We start from the raw sequence: 23,552 nt of genomic DNA, 5'->3' as shown, positions 1-23,552 counted from the left end.
TTCTCGTGCCACTTAAATCACAGAGTCAAGAGGTAGTATTGGCATTCTCCTGGCTTCTCATGATTAACTTATGGACCATTTTTCTTTCATCCTAGTGCAAATTTTCCTCCTCTTATAAAAGTAGTAGTAGTAATTCTTATGCCCTCCAACAATACCACCTCAGGCTCTCTCCAAATTTCAGGGCATTCCTATATGCATTAAAGACTTTGGTACCTTTCAAGTACCCTGCCACACTCTGGATGACTATCAATATCAACATGGATGAATTTAGTGTCTCAGTTTACCCATCTTCCCAACTCCGACCACCTTCTCCACCATTCCATTTCAGCCAAGCACTCCCATCTCCACATTCTCAACCTTTTTGACACCCAGAACTGAACCTCCTCTGATACCATAAATGCCCAATATCCAACTTTTTAATGAATTCCCCACTGAAGAGTGGTTTTCACCAGAATTATTTGCAACAACAGCATCTTTCCCAACTCTTCCAAGTCTTCCTTCATAGATTTCCCTCTTAGGAGCCACCCAGCACTCAACTTGTGTCCTAATTACACTCAGAAGTATCCTTTACTCACCATCCCCTGCACATGCCTGCCTGTAGTCCTGTTTTCACTATACTGCTCCTGGAAACCTCATTCCTTGTCAAGCTCTTACCTATCCATCAAGATCCAGCTCAAACACAGCCTTCTCTGTGGTTCTTCACCAGTTCCCCTCCTGTATCCTGCACATTGAAGTCACTGTTTTCCAGTCTGTGTTTCCAAGTAGTGGTAGCTCTGCTTTGCAACTGTCAAATCCTGCCCTGTGGGGTGAAAATGGGCAAATTCCTTAGCCTCTCTATGCCTCAGTGTAATCAACTACCAAATAGAGAAAGTGACAGTGACCTGTCAGTGTCATTATGGAGATTAAAAGAAACAATATGTGAACATGCTTTGGAACCCATAAAGATGAACACAACATGTGTCTTTATTAGGCAGTTGTAAGGAACTAACAGAAAAAGGCAGAACCTTGTGTGGGAACTTTGAATACTAAAGATGACTTTACCATGGATAGAAGGAAAGAACATTGTTGCATGTGGTCTGGGTTGGATTCATGGCTCTACCTCAAATGAGCTGTGTGGCCTTGAACCAGATGGTTAATCTCTTTGAAGAGAGCATGTTTTCTCATGTGGAAAATGGAAACAATGCAACCTACCTTGCAGAGTCATTGCCAAGGTTAGATATGATGAGGCTCAAGCTGGCTGTCCCCTGGGCGGCCCAGTCAGGAATGAATAATAAATGGAAGCTGGAATAGCTCTGATAACGCAAACTCAAATAGCTCCCAATATTTCCTTATCACCTCCCACCTGGACCAGTAAGGTCAGGGCACGCACCCTGGGCAAGAAGCAGTATTATGTGACTTGACAAGGCCTGAGAGAGAATGATTGTCAGACCCGAGAGAAGGAATTCCATCCTGGGAGGCTGTGCTGCCAACCTGGACAAGTGTCAGCCTCCTGCTTTAGGAGCCTGCTTTGCAAACCACCTCACCCCCAGAGTTCTCTGAGTCTCAGCCGGGAGCAATCTAGAGCATCATATCCATTTCTTCTGAAGTTATTCTCGGACCCACAGGTATGATAGACCCAGAAAGAAGCTTCAAGAACATTCAGCATTCATGGGGACAGGGAGAGGAGCAGTTCTTTATGCGGCAATGAAATGAGCTAACTTCCTGACTGGGCTAACTCTCCTCTGTGTCTTCTGGAATGCTCTCCCTCAGGGCTCCAGGGACAGAAATTAGTGATAATGATTACTAATTACTAATAATTAGTAACGGTTTAATAACAACAGCAGGCACCACCACTTATGAAAACATGGTTCGGGGCTGTGTATGAGGCACCTCCCATATGCTAGCCTACTTAATCCTGCCCCTCCTCACCCAAGGTCCACCCTAGCTTTGAGCCTGTAACTGGGTCTGGAGCAGGGATCATCCAGCTATAGCAGGAATGGATAAATTTGGTAAATGAGGATTTCTTTGTACTTCTGGCACCTGGGTTCAAAGTATTGTAATTTCCAGAGCCTCTGTATCTTCATCTCTAAGTGGGAATAATAATACCTAACTCCTAGCCTACTCGGAGGAGTTCATGAGGAATATTGGGTGTGAAGTACTTTACACAGTGCCTAGCATGCAGTAGACATAGAACAAATTGTTGCTCATGCTGGTAGTTCCTTTCGCAATGTCTCTGTTTGGCCCCACGTAGATCCTGACCATCCCTCATTGCTCATTCCTCTCTGTATTGAAACGTTTTGCAGAGCAGTCTTCTGATGAAAATGGTCTGAGTTCTGTGACCCCAGGTAGCCAAGCAGCCTGCTTCTCTCTCCTCTCAATTTGTTCTCTCTCTTCCTTAAGGATACGTAGAGCCTTTCCCTCACCTGCCCCTGCAGAGCTGCAGAGTTGAAGGGTTGCCATGGACACCAGTAGACCTGGAGGCACTTGGGCTAATCTGGGAAGACTTCAAAGGGGGACCCATGGACAGTGTTCTGAAGAAAGTCGGTGAGGTACCATTTGTTGAAGAAAAGGTAGCAGAAGTTTTAGATGAATGACATTGCACAAAACACAAAAAGTAATGTAGGGGACTCATCAACTGGAAGGGTAAGCAGCTTTGGGTCTCTCAGAGAAACCCATGTGATTTGAAGTCCAGGCCAGTTTCTGCATCTTCTGGATGAGAACACAGATGGCTGGAGGTGTAAGGGGCTCTCCCAGGCTTGCTCCCAGCCTTCTGGGGCATCTTCTGCTCTGGTGCCTGAGTCCCAGGTCATTCCATAGAATGGTGACCCATAGACAGGCAGGGAGTATTTTCTGTTTTGTTCTCTAGTGTATCCACAGAGTCTAGAACAGTCTTTGATACATAGTAGGAGCTTGTTAAATATTTCTTGAATGAATTCCAATGATCTTTAAAGTTGAAGTTTAGGTGAAAATAAGGGTAGGTGAGCAGAGAGCTACCAGGAGTGTCTCCTACTGGAAAAAATGGTGAGGAAATCATATTTGAATCTGAGATACATTTGGAAATCATCAGAGTATTTGGAGAAGGAAAGTGACATGATCAATATAATACCTCAGTAAGATGATTCAAATTGCTTCCAAATAGACCAGCGAGAAAGGAGACAGGAGGCATTCCACTTCTTGCTAAAAAGTTATTTTCCCTAAATATGGTTATTGAATAAATTAATTTGAAAAGCAATTTATGTATTGGTTGTAGTGAAAGTCATAAGCTTCTTATCTTATTTCACCTGACAAAGTTGAACATATCCATGGAGTCGAGGGTAAGAATTTAACTTCTCTCACTATAAATTGCAACAAGTTGACATTCAGCCTTGCCTTCTGAAATGCTGTTTAAAAACAACAGTCACACATGCTGATGCTAACTCCCTTAGAACATGCAGCATCAGTGCCTGCCCTTGGGACCAGACATTTATAGTTGCCTGGGTAGCATATTGTCTGTGCATGCTGAAAACATAGAACACAATGATGGAAGTGATGGTAATAGCCATGCCAACAAGATGGACATGATTCTGTTAGCAAAATGGATATAAGCTCTAGATACTTCCTGAACAAGCGTGAGAGCAGAAAATATCCTTGCAATCACTCCACATCCTACATAGCTGTGTGTCTAGGTAGATGAAGTTTATTGAAGCAAATGTAATGGCCAAAAAGTGCTTTAAATGAGCTATTCCTTCCTTCCTTGAATTATTTTCTCTCTCTTTCCTCCCTCAATGCCTGCTCTCATCCACCCACTAGGATCTTTTTTTTTGGCAATCTTCAAGAAAAAATAATAAAAAGAAAAAGAACTGGATTTTACATAATACCTTCCTTCCAAGATACTAAAAGCAGTTCACCCATCTATAATTTGTTCTCACAACAATCCTTTGAACAGGCCTGTTATTATTATTATTAACATTATTATTATTTCCATTTTGCAGTCACATCACTCGCTGCTGCTACTTGCAGCTAACATCTCATTTCTTGAACAATTTTAGCCCCTCAGCATATCTATAAAAAAGGCTTCAACTTCCACCTCCCATTTGTGATTGTGCTATGTATTCCATTACAGTTTCTGGCCCTCTGTTTAATTTTCATTTAAAAATATATTAAATTCCTGTATTGTGAGAGCACCCCAGGACTGCTCAGCAGAAGGTGAAGTGAGTGCTGAAAGAGAACAGAATCAAACATAAATATCTTCCAAACTAAAAGGGAAATGGAAGGCAACTGTCAAGGCAAATTGATTTAAATTGCATAAGAATGTGATTTTTTTTTTTTAAAGAATTGACTCGGGATATGAACTATTCTTTCTAACAGCTTCAACTTGGCAGATGACACTACCTGTCTCTTTCTAATCTCTTCCAGTCTTTCAAATTCCAAATTTGTATTGGCTTCAAAATTTTTAACATCTCAAAAATGTTTCCAGCTTGCTGAATTCCTCTAGTCATCTCATATATTCTATGAAAACAGAGCCTCCCACGGGAATGACCCTGAAATGGCACAAGCCATTTGCAAATGGTCTCTTTCAATTGCCCCAACAATCAGTTCCTACCTTCACCCACTACCTAATTTGTTTTTAACATGGACAGATTTCATTCAGCACACCAGATATTGAATCTTACATTTACATTTTCCCCCTCTTCCTCTCTTACTCATTTGTAGAGTTACATGAAATTCACATCCTTCTCTCTACATAATAGCTGTCCTATTATTAATATTAGATAGGGCTATAGCAGTCATCTGTTGCTTCATAACAAATAACTACAAGATTTCAGTGGCTTACTGAACATTTCTTTTTTTCATTGTGGTAAAAAATATATATAACATAAAATTTGCCATTTTAACAATTTGAAATGTATAATTCCATGGCATCAGTTATAGTCACAATATTGTGCAACCATCACTACTATTTTCAAATTCCAACACCCCAAACAAACTCTGTACCCCTTAAGCAATATCTCCCCACTCTCTCCTTCTCCAAGCCACTGGTAACTTCTAGTCTCCTTTCTGTCTCTATGAATCTGCCTATTCTAGATATTTCATACAAGTAGAGGCATACAATATTTTTCCTTTTGTGTCTGTAGATAAGTGTGGTTTTTTTCTTTTCTTTTCTTTTTTCCTTGAGAAAAGGTCTTGCTATTTGGCCCAGGCTGGGCTCAAATTCATGATCTTCCTGCCTCAGCCTCCCAAGTAGCTGGGACACTGGCACATACCACTGCACCTTGCTGGAAATAAGGTGTTTCTTTCTCACACATCTATGAACTGTATGGGGTAGCTCTGCTGATCTTGGCTAGGCTTGCCTGGAAACTGCATGTTAGGTTCAGGTCTGTTTCACATGTCTCTTATCCTCCTCATACCAGAGGGCTACACATGGCAATACAGAACATGAGAGGACTAGCAGGAACACACAAGGCCTCTAAAAAAAGATTAGGCTCTAAATTGATACACTGTCACTTCCATACCTTTTCCATTGGCCAAAGAAAGATATTGGCCAAGCCCACAGTCTAGGGTCAGCCAAGTAAACTCCACCTTTAGTGCAAGATTGCAAAGGTATACAAAAGTGCATGGATACAGGAAAGGCTGAAGAGCTGGGACCATGTCCTACATGACTAAAATGTAAGTTCTGGAGTTGGATGGATCCTGCTTTACCACTTTTGGGCCATGCAGCTTTATTAAAAAGTGCTTTAACCTTTCTGAGCCTTGTTTCCTTCTCAGTAAAATAGGGATAATGGTATCACCTATCTCATAGGGTGCTATAGATTATTGCTGAAATGTTCTGCATTAGCAATAAAAAATAACAAGCAATGTTATTATCATTCTTAAAATTTAAAGAATAGAAAAGCAATCAAATTCAATAAAACTTTTTTATCTTTGATGTTCATTGAGGTAATGAAGTTTACATTAGAAGAGGATGATGGAAACCATAGAAATTCAGAAAGGGATTTAGAATTACAGACTGAGGACTATTGGTATTTGAAGAACTAGTAACAATCATTTTGTTTATTTATTTTCATATTCCCTTTTAGCAACAGAATTCTTTCTTCAACAGAAACTTAACCCACAATCTCAGTGCATAAAGTAGCAGAACAGTTCTAGTTGAAAAGATGCAGGGATACCCAGGGCTTCACCCACTGGCCTGAGTCCCTCTCTCAGAAGGGTTGCATGGAGCACAGTTTGAAAACCACTAGTTTAGTCCAAGCGCCTTCTTCTTTCAGATGAAAAAAATGAAGCCCATTTGGGTGATGTGATTTGCCCCAGATTCACATAGCTAAGTAATTCCAGAGAAGAGAGGAGAGTAGAACCTCCCTTCTTAACTCCTTGCTTATACCATGCTGACTTCTGTGAACTTTCAGTGTTTTATTGATAAATGGCAACCTCTTCTGCTTAATTTTACCTCCTCTCTTCTTTTTCAGTTTGTCCTTTATTCAGATATAGCACATGTGTAGGTAGCTCTCATTTATTGGCCACGATGAAAAAAGGCCCATGTCCATCAGCAAAAAAGGGGAAGAAAGGAATAGGAAAGTATATACAGTAGATACATGAGTAGCTACAGAAAATATGTGCATATTTACCCTCATATACATGTACTCATATATATAGAGCTACTCAAATATGTGTGTATATACACACACAATTTTGTAAATCTGACACTTAATATAGTATATTAGAGAGTCATGAGATGGAAGTCAAAATTCTACCCTTAATAATTATAGGGCTTTGGACAAATTCCTAAATATCTCTGAGTTCAACATCCTCTGGGTAAAATGAGGCTAAGAATAGCTGCTTTATAGGGATGTGGCAAGCATGAATGTATATGAGAAACAGAAGCTCCTTTTAAGAATTAATAACACTCAAAAAAAAAGAATTAATAACACTCATCACCTTGGGAGTATTACCAGGGCTGTCAAAATGTCACCCTTGTACTTTCTAAGTTCTGAGCTTCTAGACCCATTTCTCAATTCTACAGAACAACTTACCGATTAAGGACATAGGCTTTGGAGTCAGAAAAGCACAAGTTCATGTGCTGGTTCCACCAGTTAGGGAACTGTGAACTGAGATCACTGAATTAATCTATCTGAACCTCAGTTTTCTCATCTCCAAATAAGGCTGACATTACCTTCTTTACTGGGAAATCCAGAGGCTTGAATTAGGTAACACAGGTAACAGGTGTAGTGCAATGTATGGCACATGGTAAGTATTCAGAACACATTAGCTCTCAATCTTGTTCTTATTTTGTGGTTGCTACTGTTCAAAGTTTTCCCCAGTTTTCTACCCACGCAGGCATAGGGAAATACATTTGGGGAAATACTGAAACATCAGTAGGTGAAATCTTTAAAAATCATATTTTAGAAAAGTACAATATTTCTTAATTTTAGGGAGAAACTATTAAAATATGTTCCCCCAAGAGAATGGGCTACTGTGAGGATTGTTCAGTGTGGTTTCTTGTCCCTGAAAACCATCTCTATCTCTGTGTGCATTCCAACAATCTAATCTAACTGGCACAACTGTCCCCCTTTAGAATAAGGTAGAGATAGAGATCATGCTAACATTTTGGGAAAGGATTATCTTATTTCTTGGGAAAATACTTCTAGATGAGCATCTATGTCATCATTGTCCAGCAGATCATTCTGCCATGATGGAATATGGTAGCCTCTAGCCACATTTTATTATTAAGTACTTAAAGTTTGGCTAGTGCAACTAAGGGACTGGATTTAATTTTATTTTATTTAGTGAATTTAAATGTAAATAGCCATAAGTCTAGAGACTATTTTGGATGTTCTGAGCCAACAAGAATGCTGTTTGAAATTTTGATATTTAACTCATCAAATAGCACATCCTTGAAGATATAGACAGGCAAAAACACAATGGAAAGAAAGCTTTCATAATGGAAGCATATCAAATAAGCCAGAAATGAATGAAATGATGTGAATTATCTATCGTTTTCCCAACTCTTCATGATGAGCATGGACTATTATCAACTCTCCACCAGTACTTTAGGGCTCCCAATAATTTTCATACAGTTTGTGCTACTTAGTTTCAATGAGTTGAATATGGTATGCTTATACCTTTTTAGCACCCCTCACTCAGCTGGAAAAGCTTTAACTACTTTTTAGATAACTTTAAGACATTTTTCTCAAACTCTTCCTTTGTGAAACACAAATTGATCACTTATTCAACATGATGTCTTTCATTCATAATAGCATTTATCTCCACATGCACTCAAGAATATGTGTTTAGATGACAGCATGTATTGATGGACTGCAACTTGTTCCAGTGGCCACCAGGATAGAAGTAACTCAGTCAGATACTAAGAAGAGTAAAAGAGTAGGGTAAAGGAAGGTTAGTAGAGTTTGTGGAATTAGAGATGTGCATGTCACAGGATTGGCAAGGAATCATATAGCCAAATGAAACAGGGTCATTGGCTGAACACATGAATACCCTATGACCTAGCAGTTCCCCTTCTAGGTATATACCAAGCAGAAATGGATATCTATATTCATTAAAAGACATATGCAAGACTATAGCAGCACTGTTATTTAATAATCCCAAATTGGAAACCACTCAAATGTTTATCAGTGGTAGAATCAATAAATAAATGATGATACTTTCATGCAATGGCTACTGCACATCAATGAGAATAAATGATCTACAATTGCACATGACAATTTGGATAAATCTCAAAAAGAATTCTGAGTGAAAAAAGAAAGAAAAATATAGTTCCTACTTTACAATTACATTTACATAATGTTCCAAATGAAGTTATACTATTCTATGGTGTTAGAAATTAGAATAGTGGTTATCCTTGGGGTTTATATCTGGAAGGGAGTATAGGGGGCTTCTGGGATATAGGCAATGTTCTGCTTCTTTATCTGGATCCTGTGTACAATTATCTATTGGTATATAACAAATTATCTCAAAACTTAGCTTAAAACAACAAACATTATCTCACATTTCCTATGGATCAGGAAATGGGGTGCAGCTTAGCTGGGTGCCTTTGGCTCAAGGTGTCTCACAAGGCTGTAGTGAAGGTATTGTCCGGGGCTGTGGTCTCATCTGAGGCTCAGCTGGGAAGGAATTTGCTTCTAAGCTCACTCACACATTTCTTGGCAGGATTCAGTTTCTCACAGGCTGTTGGACTGAGGGCCTCAGTTTCTTAATGACTGTTGGCCAGGACCTCCCTTGGTTTCTTGCTATGTGGGTCTCTCCGAAGGGCAGCTCACGACATGGTATTTGGTTTCCCTCAGAGCAAGTGAGCAAGAGTACAAGAGGGAGTAAGCACACAATATGCAAGCCATAGGGTTTTTTCAACCTAACCTTGGTTATGACATCCTATCACTTTGCCATATTCTATTCATTGGAAATGAATCAGTAAGTGTGGCCCACACTCACAGGGAGCGGATTATACACAGTCTGAGCCCCACAGGGTGATCATTGGGAACCATCTTAGTGGCTGCCTACTGTATGTGTGTTTAGTGTATAAGATTTAATGAGCTATACACTCAAGATTTGTGTACTTTTCTGTATGTACATTATACTTGGAAAGTGTCACTGATTGAATAATTAACAGGACCTCTGGATCTCACAGAAGAGACATGCAGCCTTCAGACAAACTTTACCAAACTGGAGGTTCTTAAATTTAAAAAGTCTGGCCTCCAAAAACAGAAACCCTTTTTCCAACCCACCTCTGCCAAGCTGGGGAAACTGTGACTTTTCTAGGTCTTTGCCCCTCTACCCTGCACACCATCACAGTACATATCTGTGGTCACCACTGCCTCCGAAAATCTATGAATCCCAAAAGACTGAAGGGTTCTTTCCAGTTGGAAGAGCACAGGCCTGGTGTTATTGTCATAGAAAGGCAAAGTGGCCTGCCATGATGGTTTCAAGTCCTGGGGTTCCTGTGGCCAATTCCGTGGTCAGACTCAGTCAGAGCAGGGAAGCCTGTGAGCTGGTGAAGAAGGTAAATTGTATTATTTAAAATCACCCTCTAGTAATGACACACATTAAAATGAGAACAGAACACAAAGGTTCCTTGAGCAAACATCAGGACGATTGCCATGGGCCAAAATCATAAATATGCTAAACACTGTCCCTGATTTCAGGGTCAGCCCGTTTCTAGTCACTGCTTACCTTTACTCTTAAGGACCTGTTCCCAAGACCATGAACATGTATAAAGGCAGGAAAGAAGGGACTAAACCAGGGAAGTCTTGTCCTGGGTGATGAGAATAAAATAGCAATTCTGAAAAGGCTTGCGAAATGTTAGTAACGGAGCTGCCAGTTAAAATGCACTCTATTTCTCACTATAAAAGAAGGCTTTTGGCTTCTTCTCAATAACTACCCCATTTTTCTCTGTCATTTGTCATAACCATGGCTGGATTACCCATCAGTGGAGCACACGACGTGGTGACCTGCTTTCTCTTGGTGTCCATCTCGCTCATCCATGGGAATGAGTTTAAGGAAAACATCCACCCTATTTTTTTTCAGTATTTTTTGTGCTTTCAGTTTGTTATGTCAGTTTCTTCCAATGGTATTTGTAAGAAGTGCTCTTAAGAATCAAGGCTCATCTAGAGGGCCTTCTGGAGAGTCTTCTACTTAACGATTTCATAGCTATTGACAATAACTATCTGTTGCCTGCATTGCTGCCTTAGCCCTTACTGGACTCTTGCTTCCACTTTGCCCTCCTGTAGTCCATTCCCAGCTTAGTGGCCAGAGTGACCTTTTAAAAACATGTATTTTGTCATTCCTCTGCTCCAACTCACAGGTAAAGCTAAACTATCTTAATGGCCTGTCAGGTTCTTGCCCTTCTCTTTGACCTTTACTGCCTAGAATTCCTCTGTAATCCAAGGCAGACTCACAGAGCTACTGGCTCTTCCTCAGACTTCCTTGGCAGGCTCCACTTGAGGGCCTTTGCAATGGCAACCCCCTGTGCCTGTAAGGGTCTGCCCCTAGACAGCTGCATAGTCAACTACCACGTCGACTACAGATTGTTGCTCAGATGTCACCTCTTAATGAGGCCTAACTTGTCCACCTTATTCAAAATGGCATGGCAGGCCACTCCACCAATACTCGCAAATGCCCCCTTTTCCTCCACATCACATCATCTTCAGCATGCCATATTTTTTTATATATATGTGTATATATATATATATATATATATACACATATATATATACATACATATACATATATACATACATATACATATATATATATATACACACACACATATATATATATATAGTATATTTGTTTTTTATTTGTCACTGAATGTCTTCCCTCTGTAGAAGCTGAGCTCTGCCAGGTTTTATTGTCTGTTGTAGCTCAGGGTTTCTCAATTTCAGCACTATTTTGTGCTGGATAACTCTTTGTTGTGGGGACTGCCCTGTGCCTTGTAGGATCTTTAGCATCCCTTGGCTCTACTCATTAGCACTTCCAATTGTGACAACCATAAATGTCTCCAGACATTGCCAAGTGCCCCCTGAGGAGTAAAAATCACTCCCCATTGAGAATCACTGATGTATCCCAAATGCCAGGCCCTAGATAGATACTCAATAAGTATTTACTGAAGAAATGAATGAAGGGAGAGCTATTTAATAACACACGTATATAAAATAATTTAACATTTACCTCGTGAGAGCTTGTTGCTTTTTATAAGTCTTAAATATAAGTACCATTTTCATCCATTAGTCAAATAAATAATTCAAAGGCCAAAGACAACATTCATTCAGCAAAAAATGAATTAATGGACCAAAAAATTAGGTCAAACCAAAAACATATACACATGCAAACAAGACTCTCTTAGCAGTATTTTCCAAATTCAGAGTGCCAAATCTGAAATTTTATTGCAAAGGTTTACAAAATACAATAAAATGCAGAGTTTGAAATGATATAATTTCATCAAAATGTTAATTTTAATAATAATTGTATCAATTATATGGATTTTAAGCATAACAGCCTAATATTCTTCACGAAGAAAATCACAGCCTAAGCCTTAAATACATTCAGTAAAATGTGAATTAGACTTTGCAAAGAATTCTGGTTTCTCCCTAGGTTCATATTCAAGTCATTGGTTGTATGTAAGCTATTTAATTCTAAACCTAAAATTACAATGTACTTTAATGCTTTCACTGAAAAATTCAAATATGTACCCCACAATGCAATACCAATTGTGCCTTCCAAATTATTCTTTACAGTAAAGCATTTTTAGTCCAAGATGCTGATTGGTTCCTCTTCTCCTCTAAGTTTATTAGTTCTCTTCCTCTCCACCCCAACCTTTAAAAGTCCATAATTAATGTTACAAATGTGCTAATCTTACTCCCAGCAGTAAGGACATCCTTTTCCACACTTCAACATGTTTATATAAGACAGTTGTTTGTTTGTTTTAATACAGGTTGCAGTATACTGGAGAACCATCAGCTTGGATACTTTCCTTTCCTTGTTAAGGGAGACATGTTCAATTTCAAAACCATTTGACATCTTTGAGTGCCTATTTTTTAAAAACATAGTTTTCAAATTTTTTATAATAAGATTGATGTTCTATAATAGTTACCTATTGCTTCCTAACAAATGCAATGGCTTAATAAAATAACTATCTCTCATGGTTCTGAGTTGACTGAGCTCATCCAGATGGTTCTCACTGAAGTCTCTCATGTGGCTGCAGTCAAATGGCAGCTGTGACTGGAGCCATCCAAAGGCTTGATTGGGTTGGATATCCAAGATGGCTTCTTCACTCATGTGTTGTTGCTGGACTTAGATAGCTGACACAGCTGGGGCTAGCCAGGCATCTCTCCCTCTCTCCACACTGCTTCTCCACATGTCTAGCTTCTGCACAACATGGTGGTCACAGAGTTGTTGGACTTCTTACATGGTAGCTGGCTTCCCTCAAAGTGAACATTCCAAGAGATCCATGTGGACAGTGTAAGGCCTCTAGGATTCTTGAACATTGTAAGCCTTGCAAGACCCAAAAGTCATGCAGTGTCACTTCTGCAATATTCTATTTTTCAAAAGTGAATCACAGAACTAGTCCAGATTCAAAGGGAGGAGACTACACAAAGGTGTGAATACTAGGAAATGTGGTTAATGGAGGGCCATCTTTGAAGCCCTCCATCCAAGGATGGGAAAAGATGAGTGATACAATTATCCAGTTTTTCAGGATAGACTCATATTGCTTAATAAAGATCTTTTCTTAAATTCTCTTCACTTTCCCTTTGGCTACCAAACTAGTAGTCTTTTTGATCAGCAATATAACCCCTCACTGAAGAGTGAAAATGGTAGTGGGAGAGACATTTTCTGTAGAATTGGTAGAAGCCAAGCCAATGCTACTGGACAAGTGGATTCTTTAACCTATCTCATTTATGTCTCTGTTGCCCTGATGACCATGGTGGCTTCATTATGCCCATTTTCTTCCATAACACCCCCTGAACATAATTTAGAGATGATAAATAATCCCTTTCCTCTTCTTTGTAGGAATCAGCGTAGACGCAAGCTTCAGCAACAATGGGCAGAGTGTAAATGCTTCATATAGTCCATGACAGATTATGCTTAACCATAATATGTTGACCTTTTCTGAATGCTTGGTCATTTTGCTGGACATTTCCTTTCTCTGCAGCTAATGGCTTCAGTACTGTTAGGAATTGATTCAGTGGATAATTATAATCTCTATTCAGAGTGTTGCAAAGGTCAACTAGATGAAGCATTAAACGCCCATTCCAAGTGTTGTCCTGTGGCAACTTTTCTGAAAAAGCTGCTTCCCTCCAGCTTTGCAAGCAACTGACTAGGCTGACACTACATTATGACTAGTTATCAAATCAGAAAAATCATAGAGTCCTTTTCACATCTCTGGGTTCAGATGGGAAGAGAAAATGGGAGGCAATCAAGTGACTTTATCACAAAATACCGTAGGATGGAGGAAAGGTCCTTCTGAGCAAAGAGTCATTGGAGAAACACTGTTAATTAGTTCTTATTTCCATCAACAGTAGCTGCCCACCAGCAGAGAGTTTAAGGGCTGAGATGCACTAGCTTGCAGAAGAGAACAGTTTTCTAATCTCTTTGAAGAACTCTGAAGTGCAGGAAGAAGAAAGAATCTTATACATGCATGTATTTATCTTAGAAGTGAGAGTTCAATGCCCTTTTGCTGCACCTTACCACCTTTCTTTCCAAATAAAAAACACTGCACATCAATCTTTTCAGTTAACGTTAAAATATCCTTTTATGGCTTACAAAATCCTTTCATGTACAGCCCTAAATTACCTCTTTGTTTGCCTTGCAAAAGCCTAACCTTTCAGCCTTCATAGATTGAGTACTTACTTCCACTTTTAAAGTTTAAAATCATGTAGTTAACTTGTTTGGACTTAATGTTTTTAAAGCAAGACTATTGAATTTTGACATAAAATACCTTCCTGTATATTTTCATTATTTGATTTTTATTTGTTTTGTTGTCCCAATCTCTGAGAAAATCACAGTGCCCTTCACAACTCTGTTAAATTAGTATCGATCTCTGAGTTGATTATGGGATCTATTTAGTTCATCTAGAAGGGAAATATACAATAGCACATACCAATATGATTATATATTGCAATATTAAAATGGCATAAATATAAAATGAGAAAAGCATTTAAAGAAAGGTACCCAACTATGTTACTCTAAGAAATAAAGAACACCAGCTTTAGCTTCATTGTTCAGAGAGATTTTAATATTGAAAATACTACCTCATTAGAATCTGAGGTACTCACATAGCTTTGCTTACTGCAACAAAATTACATGGAATGAAATTATAAAATGAGATATGATGTTGAAGTATGGCATACAACTACTGATGCTGGGTGTCCTGAACATGTTTCAAGGGACTCCCCATCAAAAAAGGATAAGAGCCATGCACAGTGGCATGTGCCTATAGTCGTAGCTACTCGAGAGGCTGAGGCGGGAGGACTGCTTGAGCCCAGAAGTTCAAGGCCAGTCTGGGCAACATAGTGAGACCTTGTCTCAAAAAAATTTTGAAAAAAGATAAGAAGACTCTGGGAGGCCGAGGCAGGTGGATCATTTGAGCTCAGGAGTTCAAGACCAGCCTGAGCAAGAGTGAGACCCCGTCTCTACTAAAAATAGAAAGAAATTATATGGACAACTAAAAATATATATAGAAAAATGAGCTGGGCATGGTGGCACATGCCTGTAGTCCCAGCTACTTGAGAGGCTGAGGCAGGAGGATCGCTTAAGCCCAGGAGTTTGAGGTTGCTGTGAGTGAGGCTGACGCCATGGCACTCTAGCCTGGGCAACAGCGTGAGACTCTGTCTCAAAAAAAAAAAAGATAAGAAGAGACTTTTTTCAAAGAATTAAAGAGAGAGGAGCTAAAGGAAAATTTGACAGGAGCAGTTTATACTACATTATCCCCCAGAGATCAGCACTGTGATTCAGGGATTAAAATGATGTTTTTAACAAACTCAACTAGTTAAAAAATATTGGCACTGCAATTTGAAATTACTCTTCAAAAGTAGAAAATTTACATGGAATTTATTATGAACTAATTCTTTTCTAAATGTGCTTCTAACTGTATTTTTAAAGATCTCTAGCTGTTTTAGGTCTTCCTAAAAAGAAGTTATCTGATTGCTTGAATATGGCATCTTTCATTCCTGATTCTAATCATTCTTCTAAGGCTATTTTAACATGGCTTAGATCTTTTTTTTTCCTCCTTAGGATCTTAGGGTTAAGAATTCTAGGGGATCCAAAATATTGTGTATTTAATTTTTCTTGTCTGGCAGATTAGAATAAAATAATTATAATGAGGCAAAAATATAAAAGAAAAGCGTGTTCCCAGTCCTCATGATAAATAACATATTAGAATATTTTATTTCAATTCAGATAACTTCATTTATTCATTAAATAATAAAATTAAAGTTAATCTAGGTTATGTTTCAGGCAATTTACAGAACAATACTATAGACACAATGACTTTAAATATTATATAATCAACATATTTTGAAAACCAGTTCCTATTTTCAAATTAACAAGGTATGCTGAACAATGCTTCCTCCTGAAGCTTTTGACAGGAAAAAAAATTCTGTGTAAGGAGACATCATGGGTGGAAACTACTTTTGAGGTACTTATAGATGACTAGGTTATAAGTCTCTCTTTATTAGTGTGACAGACAGAATATAAGATGGAACCAAATGATCCCTGTCCCCTTGTACTCGTACTTTTCTGTATTCCCCTCCGTTTTAGTGTGGATGAAACCTTCTAAACAATAAAATATAGTTCCCTTTCCAGAAACGAACAAATAATTATGTTGCCACTGGGCATTGCTCTAGAGAAATTTAGCATTTGTCACACAGCCTTACGGGCCCATCTATTCTCCCGCCCACCCTACCACTTCATGTTTTTGCTCTGACACTTATCCCCCATTCTTGTGTTTACATTTTTATTGTTTCTTCTTAAGGTTCTAAGACTCTCTGTCTTAGTCAGTGATTGTTTGGATTCAAAGAATATGATCTGTTCAAGTCAGTTTAAATAAAGAAACATTGGGAATAAATGTAGCAAGCCGGTCTCAGGGTGCTATCATAAGGCGACTAAGTTCTTTTCTCCCCCATTGCCCATTTGTAACAGCTCCCCAGGACCAGTTCTTTAGCCCTCGACAAAATCTCAGGCAGGTCCCATAAATGTGCTGAACAGGTTCAGAAAAATTCTCCAGGTTCAAAAAAATCACTCGTACACTTGTAATTACAGGAATTTGTAATCTAAAATTAAAATGTTCAATTGTCATATAATAGTCAAAACTCTCAACTCCACAAAACTTCTCTCTTGCCCCTATTTCAGGCCTAGGAAGCCTGCAGGGGGTTAAGGAGCACTGTCAATGTTTTCTCTATTGCCCCAGCATTCTGCTCTAGCTTTAGCTCCTTCCAGATTGAAAGGAGGCCAGAGTGGTGAGGTAAAAAGCAGGAAAAGTTCTCATTTGATTGGCACCAATGTGATCTAGCATTGGTTTGCTCTATCCATGGAAGAGAATGCAGGTGGACTCTTTCCCTTGTGGGTAGGTGCTTCTGTGGCTTCCTGTGTGCTACCCTCCTGCCCCCAGGAGCACCATCCTCCCAAATGTTCTGAGTCTTCGTGGAGTCGTAGTTCTAGTCCTCCTCACCTGTCCTGTTGATTTTTCTCTGCCCCTACCCCACTCCCTACCGCATGGTCCAGCCCAGCCAGAGTGAGTGGGCCAGCCACAAATCAGTATGTGCTAGAAATGCTGCTTGTAGAGGCTTCTTCAAGCGAGCAGCCTTGCAGCAGATCCCCTTTGCCTTATTCATTAGAACAATAAATCACAAAAGCAGGTAATTAATTACAACCTAAAGTAGAAAAAGTCAACTCCTCTTTGACAAAATGGCAACTGACCTTTCTCCTACTCATGATAAAAAAGGAACAAAGAAAAGAAGGAAAAACTATTATAACCCATAATATGATTTTTTTCCACAAGGGTTTGAAAGGTTTGGGTTACTTGGAGGAAATGAAATAAAACATCATACTACATTGTTCTGCTTTTAGCTATGAAGTGTTCCCTGTTGTGAACAATATTTCCAATCAATGCGTGTCTGAAATATTTATCAGCCCAGGGTCCTGAGCATTGTTACCAGGGAGTTACTAAGCTACGTCATGTGAGAAGTGATGTTTGTTGGGATGTGTTTTAATATAAGAAACCTACAATGACATTTTTCTTTCCTGACACTGATCCTAAGAAGATAATGATGTTCCACAAATTGATAGAATTTTTAAAAATCTCTTCCCCGACATACAGAGAAATTTTTAAGCAACAAAGAAAAGTAGGCTAAAGGAAAATCAGAAGGGGAGAATCAATTTTGAGAGCAGTGAAAAATGTAGAGACTGATTGAGTTGATGTTTCTAAAACTGTTCTTCCCTCACAGAATTTTATTTTAGGGCCCTGCTATTTGGCAGCACAGATAATATCACCCAATGTAAACCGCCTAGGAAGCTTTCAATTGGGTAGTTTGTTACACTTGGGAAACACTTGATTTTGGTTTTCTATGTGGTCTGAGAGCCCACTTCTGAGCTGTTTGGTTTACTCTGCCCTTGGAGTCCATGCAATATTTGCCATACATTTCGTTTTCAAAGAAAACAGTCACTGCTTAGAGTCCAGGCTCTGTGTGTTTCATAAATGTTTGTTTTTCTCTCTTACAGAAGCTGCAAAGAATCGATACTCCTTACTGTCATTCAGCCTTATCCTGTAAGTATTCTGTGAGTAAAAGTGCCACTGAATGATCTCAGACTTCTAATCTCCTCTGCCCACTCTGGTAAAACCATGAGGATGAATAACAGCAGAGAAAAATAACATGCATTCACAATACAGGTTTAAAAAAATCTTGATTATTATACTTTATACTTCACGTTAGCAAAGTCATTATTGGAGAGAAAACAAAGTAATGCATTTTCTAAATATCTTGGAGGGTAATCCATGACTCAGTCCTATGCCACTGTCACATCTGGAAATCACACCAAACTCAAGACTCTCTTATGGTTTCCAGCCTAAGAATCGCAAATCTAGTGGGAATATCTACTTGTAGGAGGTTGAAGCACAATTGTTATTCTCATCCTCATCTAAATAATTTGGTGGAGAACTGGATGTTTTAGCAAAGCCTGTTTAAAAGTAGATATTGGAGGAAATATGGCTGTCAGAATTTGATTTCAGTCACTTTGGTTAGGAAAGTGGAAAGTGATTAAAAAGTTGGACTGACTTCAGTTCCCATGTTTTTTTTTTTTTAAACAACTTTATCGTGGTATAATTGGCCTACTGTAAAATTTACCCATTTTAACTGTACTGTTCAATGGATGATCTTTATAAAAGGAACTGAGGTATGCAGTCATTACCACATACAGTCAGTCTGAGAACATTTCCATCACTCCAGTAAGATTCCTTGTTCCCATTTACAATTAATCCCTGTTCCCACCCTCAGTCCCAGGCAACCACTAATTTACTTTCTATTTCCATAGACTTGCCACTGCTTGTGAATTTCATACATTGTCAGTTGAACTAAAAAATACTGAGGCAGATTCCTTCAGATTTTTCCCAAAGTGGTTACTGTCAGTCTGGCCTTCATATGGAGTGGCACAGATTCCAACCTGCTTAAGTGTCTATTTTCTTCCCGGTAGAGTTAGAGCATTTCTACATCAATTAAAAGGCTCTGGTATTTACCAGTCTCCATCTCCCGATCAAACTCTTCATGTCCCCTGCCCCAGAATTTTTCTCCTAAGCACTGGGGGCTAGGCACTTTAGGCAGGAAATAATACGTATTCACAATTCCAGTAAGATCACAAATAGAACTAACCAAGACAACAAATTATGCCATCCAGGACATAACATGTATATTAAAAGCTCAGTTTCATCTTGACTGTAACTGATAGTACCAACTCTTTTGACAGAATTTACATATACACATTTGGACTTAAAAACTAAGGAGGCCCCAGGATGTAAGAGAACCAAAATTTGAGATCTAGCTCCCAGCACACTGTAACGGGTGACACTGTAGCCGTTCAGAAGCTCAGTCTCCTCATCCATATGAGGAAGGGTGGGATCGCATCTCGTCCAAGGGCCTTCCCACGCTACCATCTCATGAGTCCATGATTCCTTCCATGTGCTTTGGTATAAAGTACAGCTGGGCTGTTTTTAGATAGTTTTAGTTAACCAAATTGTCATTCTCACCTACTTCCAATCCACCCACACTTCTTAATTTGTTTGCAGTGGACAAAAAAAAAATCGGTAAAGCCAATGTAAATGTCTATAAGCATGTGATTGAGCAACTATAAATTCCTGGTGGAACTTCACGTTTACATCATCTTTCCTGAATTCTCTCTCCCCACATTTATAACCTATTAGAAATGCAAGAGAACCATTTTAGTCCAACCCAGGTTATTTTTGCAACATTGGATACTGTTTTACCCCATGCAGTAAACTTCGAAAGAGGAGTTTTGCATTCAAGTTTAAGGTTGTGTCTTGTGCCTTTGCTTGCTCTTTTTGCCATTTGAGTCTGTGTGACTTGTTATTCATTTGAATATTCATTACTATCAGTGAACCATGGAAGTTCCTTTTAACAGATAATCTAGAATTCTCTAGGAGTTTGAGTGGCTGTCACTGTTGTGCTATATTGAAAGGCAACATTTAGCCACAACATTTAGGAGGAAGTGTTGCATGTTTTTATGACCAACAGCTGTACCTCTGCTCAGGGTCACTCTGCCCCTGCCTGCTCATTGCAGATAAATTCTCGTCTTTGACTTTGCTTTGACCAACGCTCCTTACTGAAATGACTACCACATACTCTATTCCCACTACCTCCTTGGCCTAGCCAAATCCTTCTCATCTTTCATGCCTCAGCCCAAATTCTAAATGCTACTTCGGGAGGTTGGAATCTTGGTACTGTTGACATTTGGGCTGGAGAATTCTCTGTTGTGGGGCCATCCTGCCTCGCAGTATGTTTAGCAGCATCCCTGGCCTGGACCCATTAGAGGCCAATAGAAACCCCTCTTCAAGTTGTGACAAGCCAAAATGTCTCCAGATGTTGCCAAATGTCCCTTTGGAGCAAAATTGCCCCTAGATGAGAACCACTGTCCTACCTAAAGCCTTCCTTTACTGTTCCAGTACACAGTGGCTTTTCCCTCCTCTGAACTGTAGAAATTGAAATAAAGGAATTGAAACCCCAAAGTTACTTAAATAGATACACTGACATGGAGAGGAGAGCAGATGGAAGAAGAGACTGCAGTTTTTACTTGTACTTTTATGTTTGGATTTTCCTACAAGCAAATGGCTTTTTGTAAAAAAAAAAAAAAAATTCATTGGGTTTCATTTATTTGCTAAACATCCTCTTGGCAATCAAGATTGACATACAGAAACAGATGACCCAGCAGACCAAAAGAAAGCTCATAAATTCTACTTTTATTACAGATAATAAAAATTAGCATTTAAATTTTCTTTTGCAACTTTCTGGCCAGCATTTTTTATGTTGCACCAATTCTGCATGGTAAGGGCTAATAAAGACAGAGAACCAATATTTACACCTTCCTGCCACATTCCACATGTGCCCAGGGCACCTAACATGGCCCAACCACAGAAATCCATCTCCAAGGAGGCCCAGGTCAAGGGGGCCTGGGAAAAGAGTTCTAGGATCCCTGAAATTCTTTGATGAGAATTATTTCTTAACAGGTTGCTGCCTCATTTTTTTGAGTGTTATAGAGGGCTCCCCTGCCCCGCCCAGTAGAAATACAGATGCAGAAAAGCATGGGTCAGCAAACCTTTTCCTTAGAGACAACCAGTATAAACATTTTGACCTATTTCCTTCCAGTCTTTTTCTTATGCCTTCATTGAGGTCATATTGTACATACAATTTTATTGTGTTTATTTCACTAAATGTATCAAAAAATCCTTCATAAGCATTGTTTAAATGGCTGCAAAACATTACATTGAACCTAGATTGACTTAACCAACACCCTATCATTGGGCCCTTTACACTGTCTTTAAATGTTTTGCTATTATAAATAATTCTGCAAAGAACATCTTTGTGTATGAGCCTTTATCTGTATTTTGTAGTATTTCCCCAGGATGGAATTTTAGAAGGAGAATTTCTGGGTTACTTATGGATTTTATTTGTTTGGTTCTAATAAACCATTTCCTTTCCTTGTACTGTTATCTTTTTTTAATGATAGACCTTTCATTGGCTAGCTTCTTTCTCTCCTTTGACTCTGCCTTCTACAGTTTCCAAGTCTAGAACTTCCAAAATTCCCTAGCCAATCTTACCTGAGATGGGAAATATTTAAAGAGTCTCTACAACCTCCCCTCACACAACCCCAACTTGATAGGACTTGAGTTAAGTCACTCTCTCTGTTCTGGTGTCTCTGAGCTACCATAATTCACATTCCCTTTGGTTCCTTCTAGCCCAAAGAGCTGAGGGACTTGTTTGCCTGCCTCCCACTTCCTAACTATGTTTTCTGTGTTTCACACACCTGAGGGAGGCTACACACCTCCTCATGGAAACCCCAATGTAGCAAATGCTGTCAGAGCCCAAGTCATGTTCCCTTGGCATGTGTCATGCTGAGACCACTGGCCTACTTTCCAATGGAGAGCGCCGGTGATTCTTTGCCTATGGGCTTTTTCTGGCCCCAGGAGCATGCTCTTGGAGCAAGCCACAAGTGCTGAGGAACTATCACTCCCAGAAGGGCAGTGTTTTTTGTTTTCTTAGGTGATGTTCAGTCAGGTGCGGCCGTAAGAGGGGACATAGGAGAGGTGCAGGGAAAAAAACGTTTGTTATACTCACAGCTCCTAGAGAGACTGCATGCCAACAGGGGCGTTCACCTGGGAGGGAGTGCAAAGGAGCAGACTGAACCAATTAGATAGGGAGCAGAGAGACAGGGAGAGCCCAGGGGCAAGTGCCTTTGTCAGGGGTCAGACTGGAACACACAAGAAAAGGTGCAAGAGGATTTCACTGATGTGTTTAAATGTCACTAGGTCACAGTCAGGGGAGGGTAAGAAGGGAAACTTTTGGCAGGGACCCACCTTGTCACACTGGCACACCCAGTCTCCTGGGCAGGGTTCTCAACAACCTGTTTGTGGGGATGTTGAGGCAGCAGAAAAATATGTTTTCAAATTTACAATACAAACAGCCACTCCAGAATTGACTGACAGGAACTGGTGGATAAATATGCCGGATCCCTCTCTCCTCTGACAGTAGAACTCTGAGGTCTTCCCTTTGCCAGAGGTTCCCAGCAGGAGCAGGTTCCAGTTGCCTGCAGTGATGCCTTACTTAGCAGTGAAGGCTTTATTAATATTATTGGCTGACTTCCTCTTCTTCTCTCCCTCCCTGACTCACCTGCCTGGGATTCCTGGGAGCACCTCCCCAACCAGCTAGCTGCTTGTGACTCTTTGTCTTAGGGTCTGCTTTTTGGAAACTCCAAACTAAGTCAGCCAGTGATAACCTTAGGCTAATCCTCACCAAATATTTCCTCAATGTCTGCAATATAAGTCGTACTGTAGAGCTACAGGAATTACACATTCAAGACCTTTCATTTCAGTTTCAGAAATTAGTCTTATTTATGGAATTTTTTCAAACTATGTTCCTGTAACTTCTAAGAGCATCTAAAAGCATCAAGAGCATGCCACACTCTATTGTTGCCACTTTAGCAACAGTAAATTCGGAAAGAGGTACAGGGGTTGATTAGGGGCCTGCTAATTTTAAAATTAATTAACATCAGGAGAATCTGATTATTCTAAATGGTAATTATTTGTCATTTCCACCACAGGATATGAAGTGCTTGTGATCAGCACCTACAGGTTGCTAAGAATTAATTCACCAGGCTTTTGAGAGGTGCACATTGTATATTTTTTGAGCAGCAAGGAGATATCAGAGTTAAAACTATAGTCATGACTGGTTTACACTACCCCATATACCACGAGTAACTCCCATCAGTGAAATAAGCCATTACTTTGTTGTTTCTCATCAAGTTGCCTTCAGACTTGGAGAATTTATGTTTCTATTATCAAAAAGTAATTTTAAAAAAGGTATGTCCAT

At 39.5% G+C, this 23,552-nt stretch overlaps 1 protein-coding gene across 6 annotated transcripts in view; it reads left to right on the top strand.

Annotated features, from left to right (window-relative positions):
- The window catches only part of FRMPD4 (FERM and PDZ domain containing 4), a 773,033-nt gene that overhangs the window by 708,938 nt on the left and 40,543 nt on the right, over positions 1-23,552 (top strand). For all 6 annotated transcript variants that reach the window (XM_045538893.1, XM_045538895.1, XM_045538897.1 and 3 more), the window contains one exon: positions 18,181-18,226. In XM_045538893.1, the coding sequence (XP_045394849.1) occupies positions 18,181-18,226 (46 nt within the window). The remainder of the gene's footprint in view (positions 1-18,180; positions 18,227-23,552) is intronic.

Source organism: Lemur catta, chromosome X (assembly GCF_020740605.2).
Source record: "Lemur catta isolate mLemCat1 chromosome X, mLemCat1.pri, whole genome shotgun sequence".
Lineage (NCBI taxonomy): Eukaryota > Metazoa > Chordata > Mammalia > Primates > Lemuridae > Lemur > Lemur catta.
The sequence above is the reverse complement of the archived record's forward strand: the minus strand, read 5'-3'. Positions and strand labels throughout refer to the sequence as shown.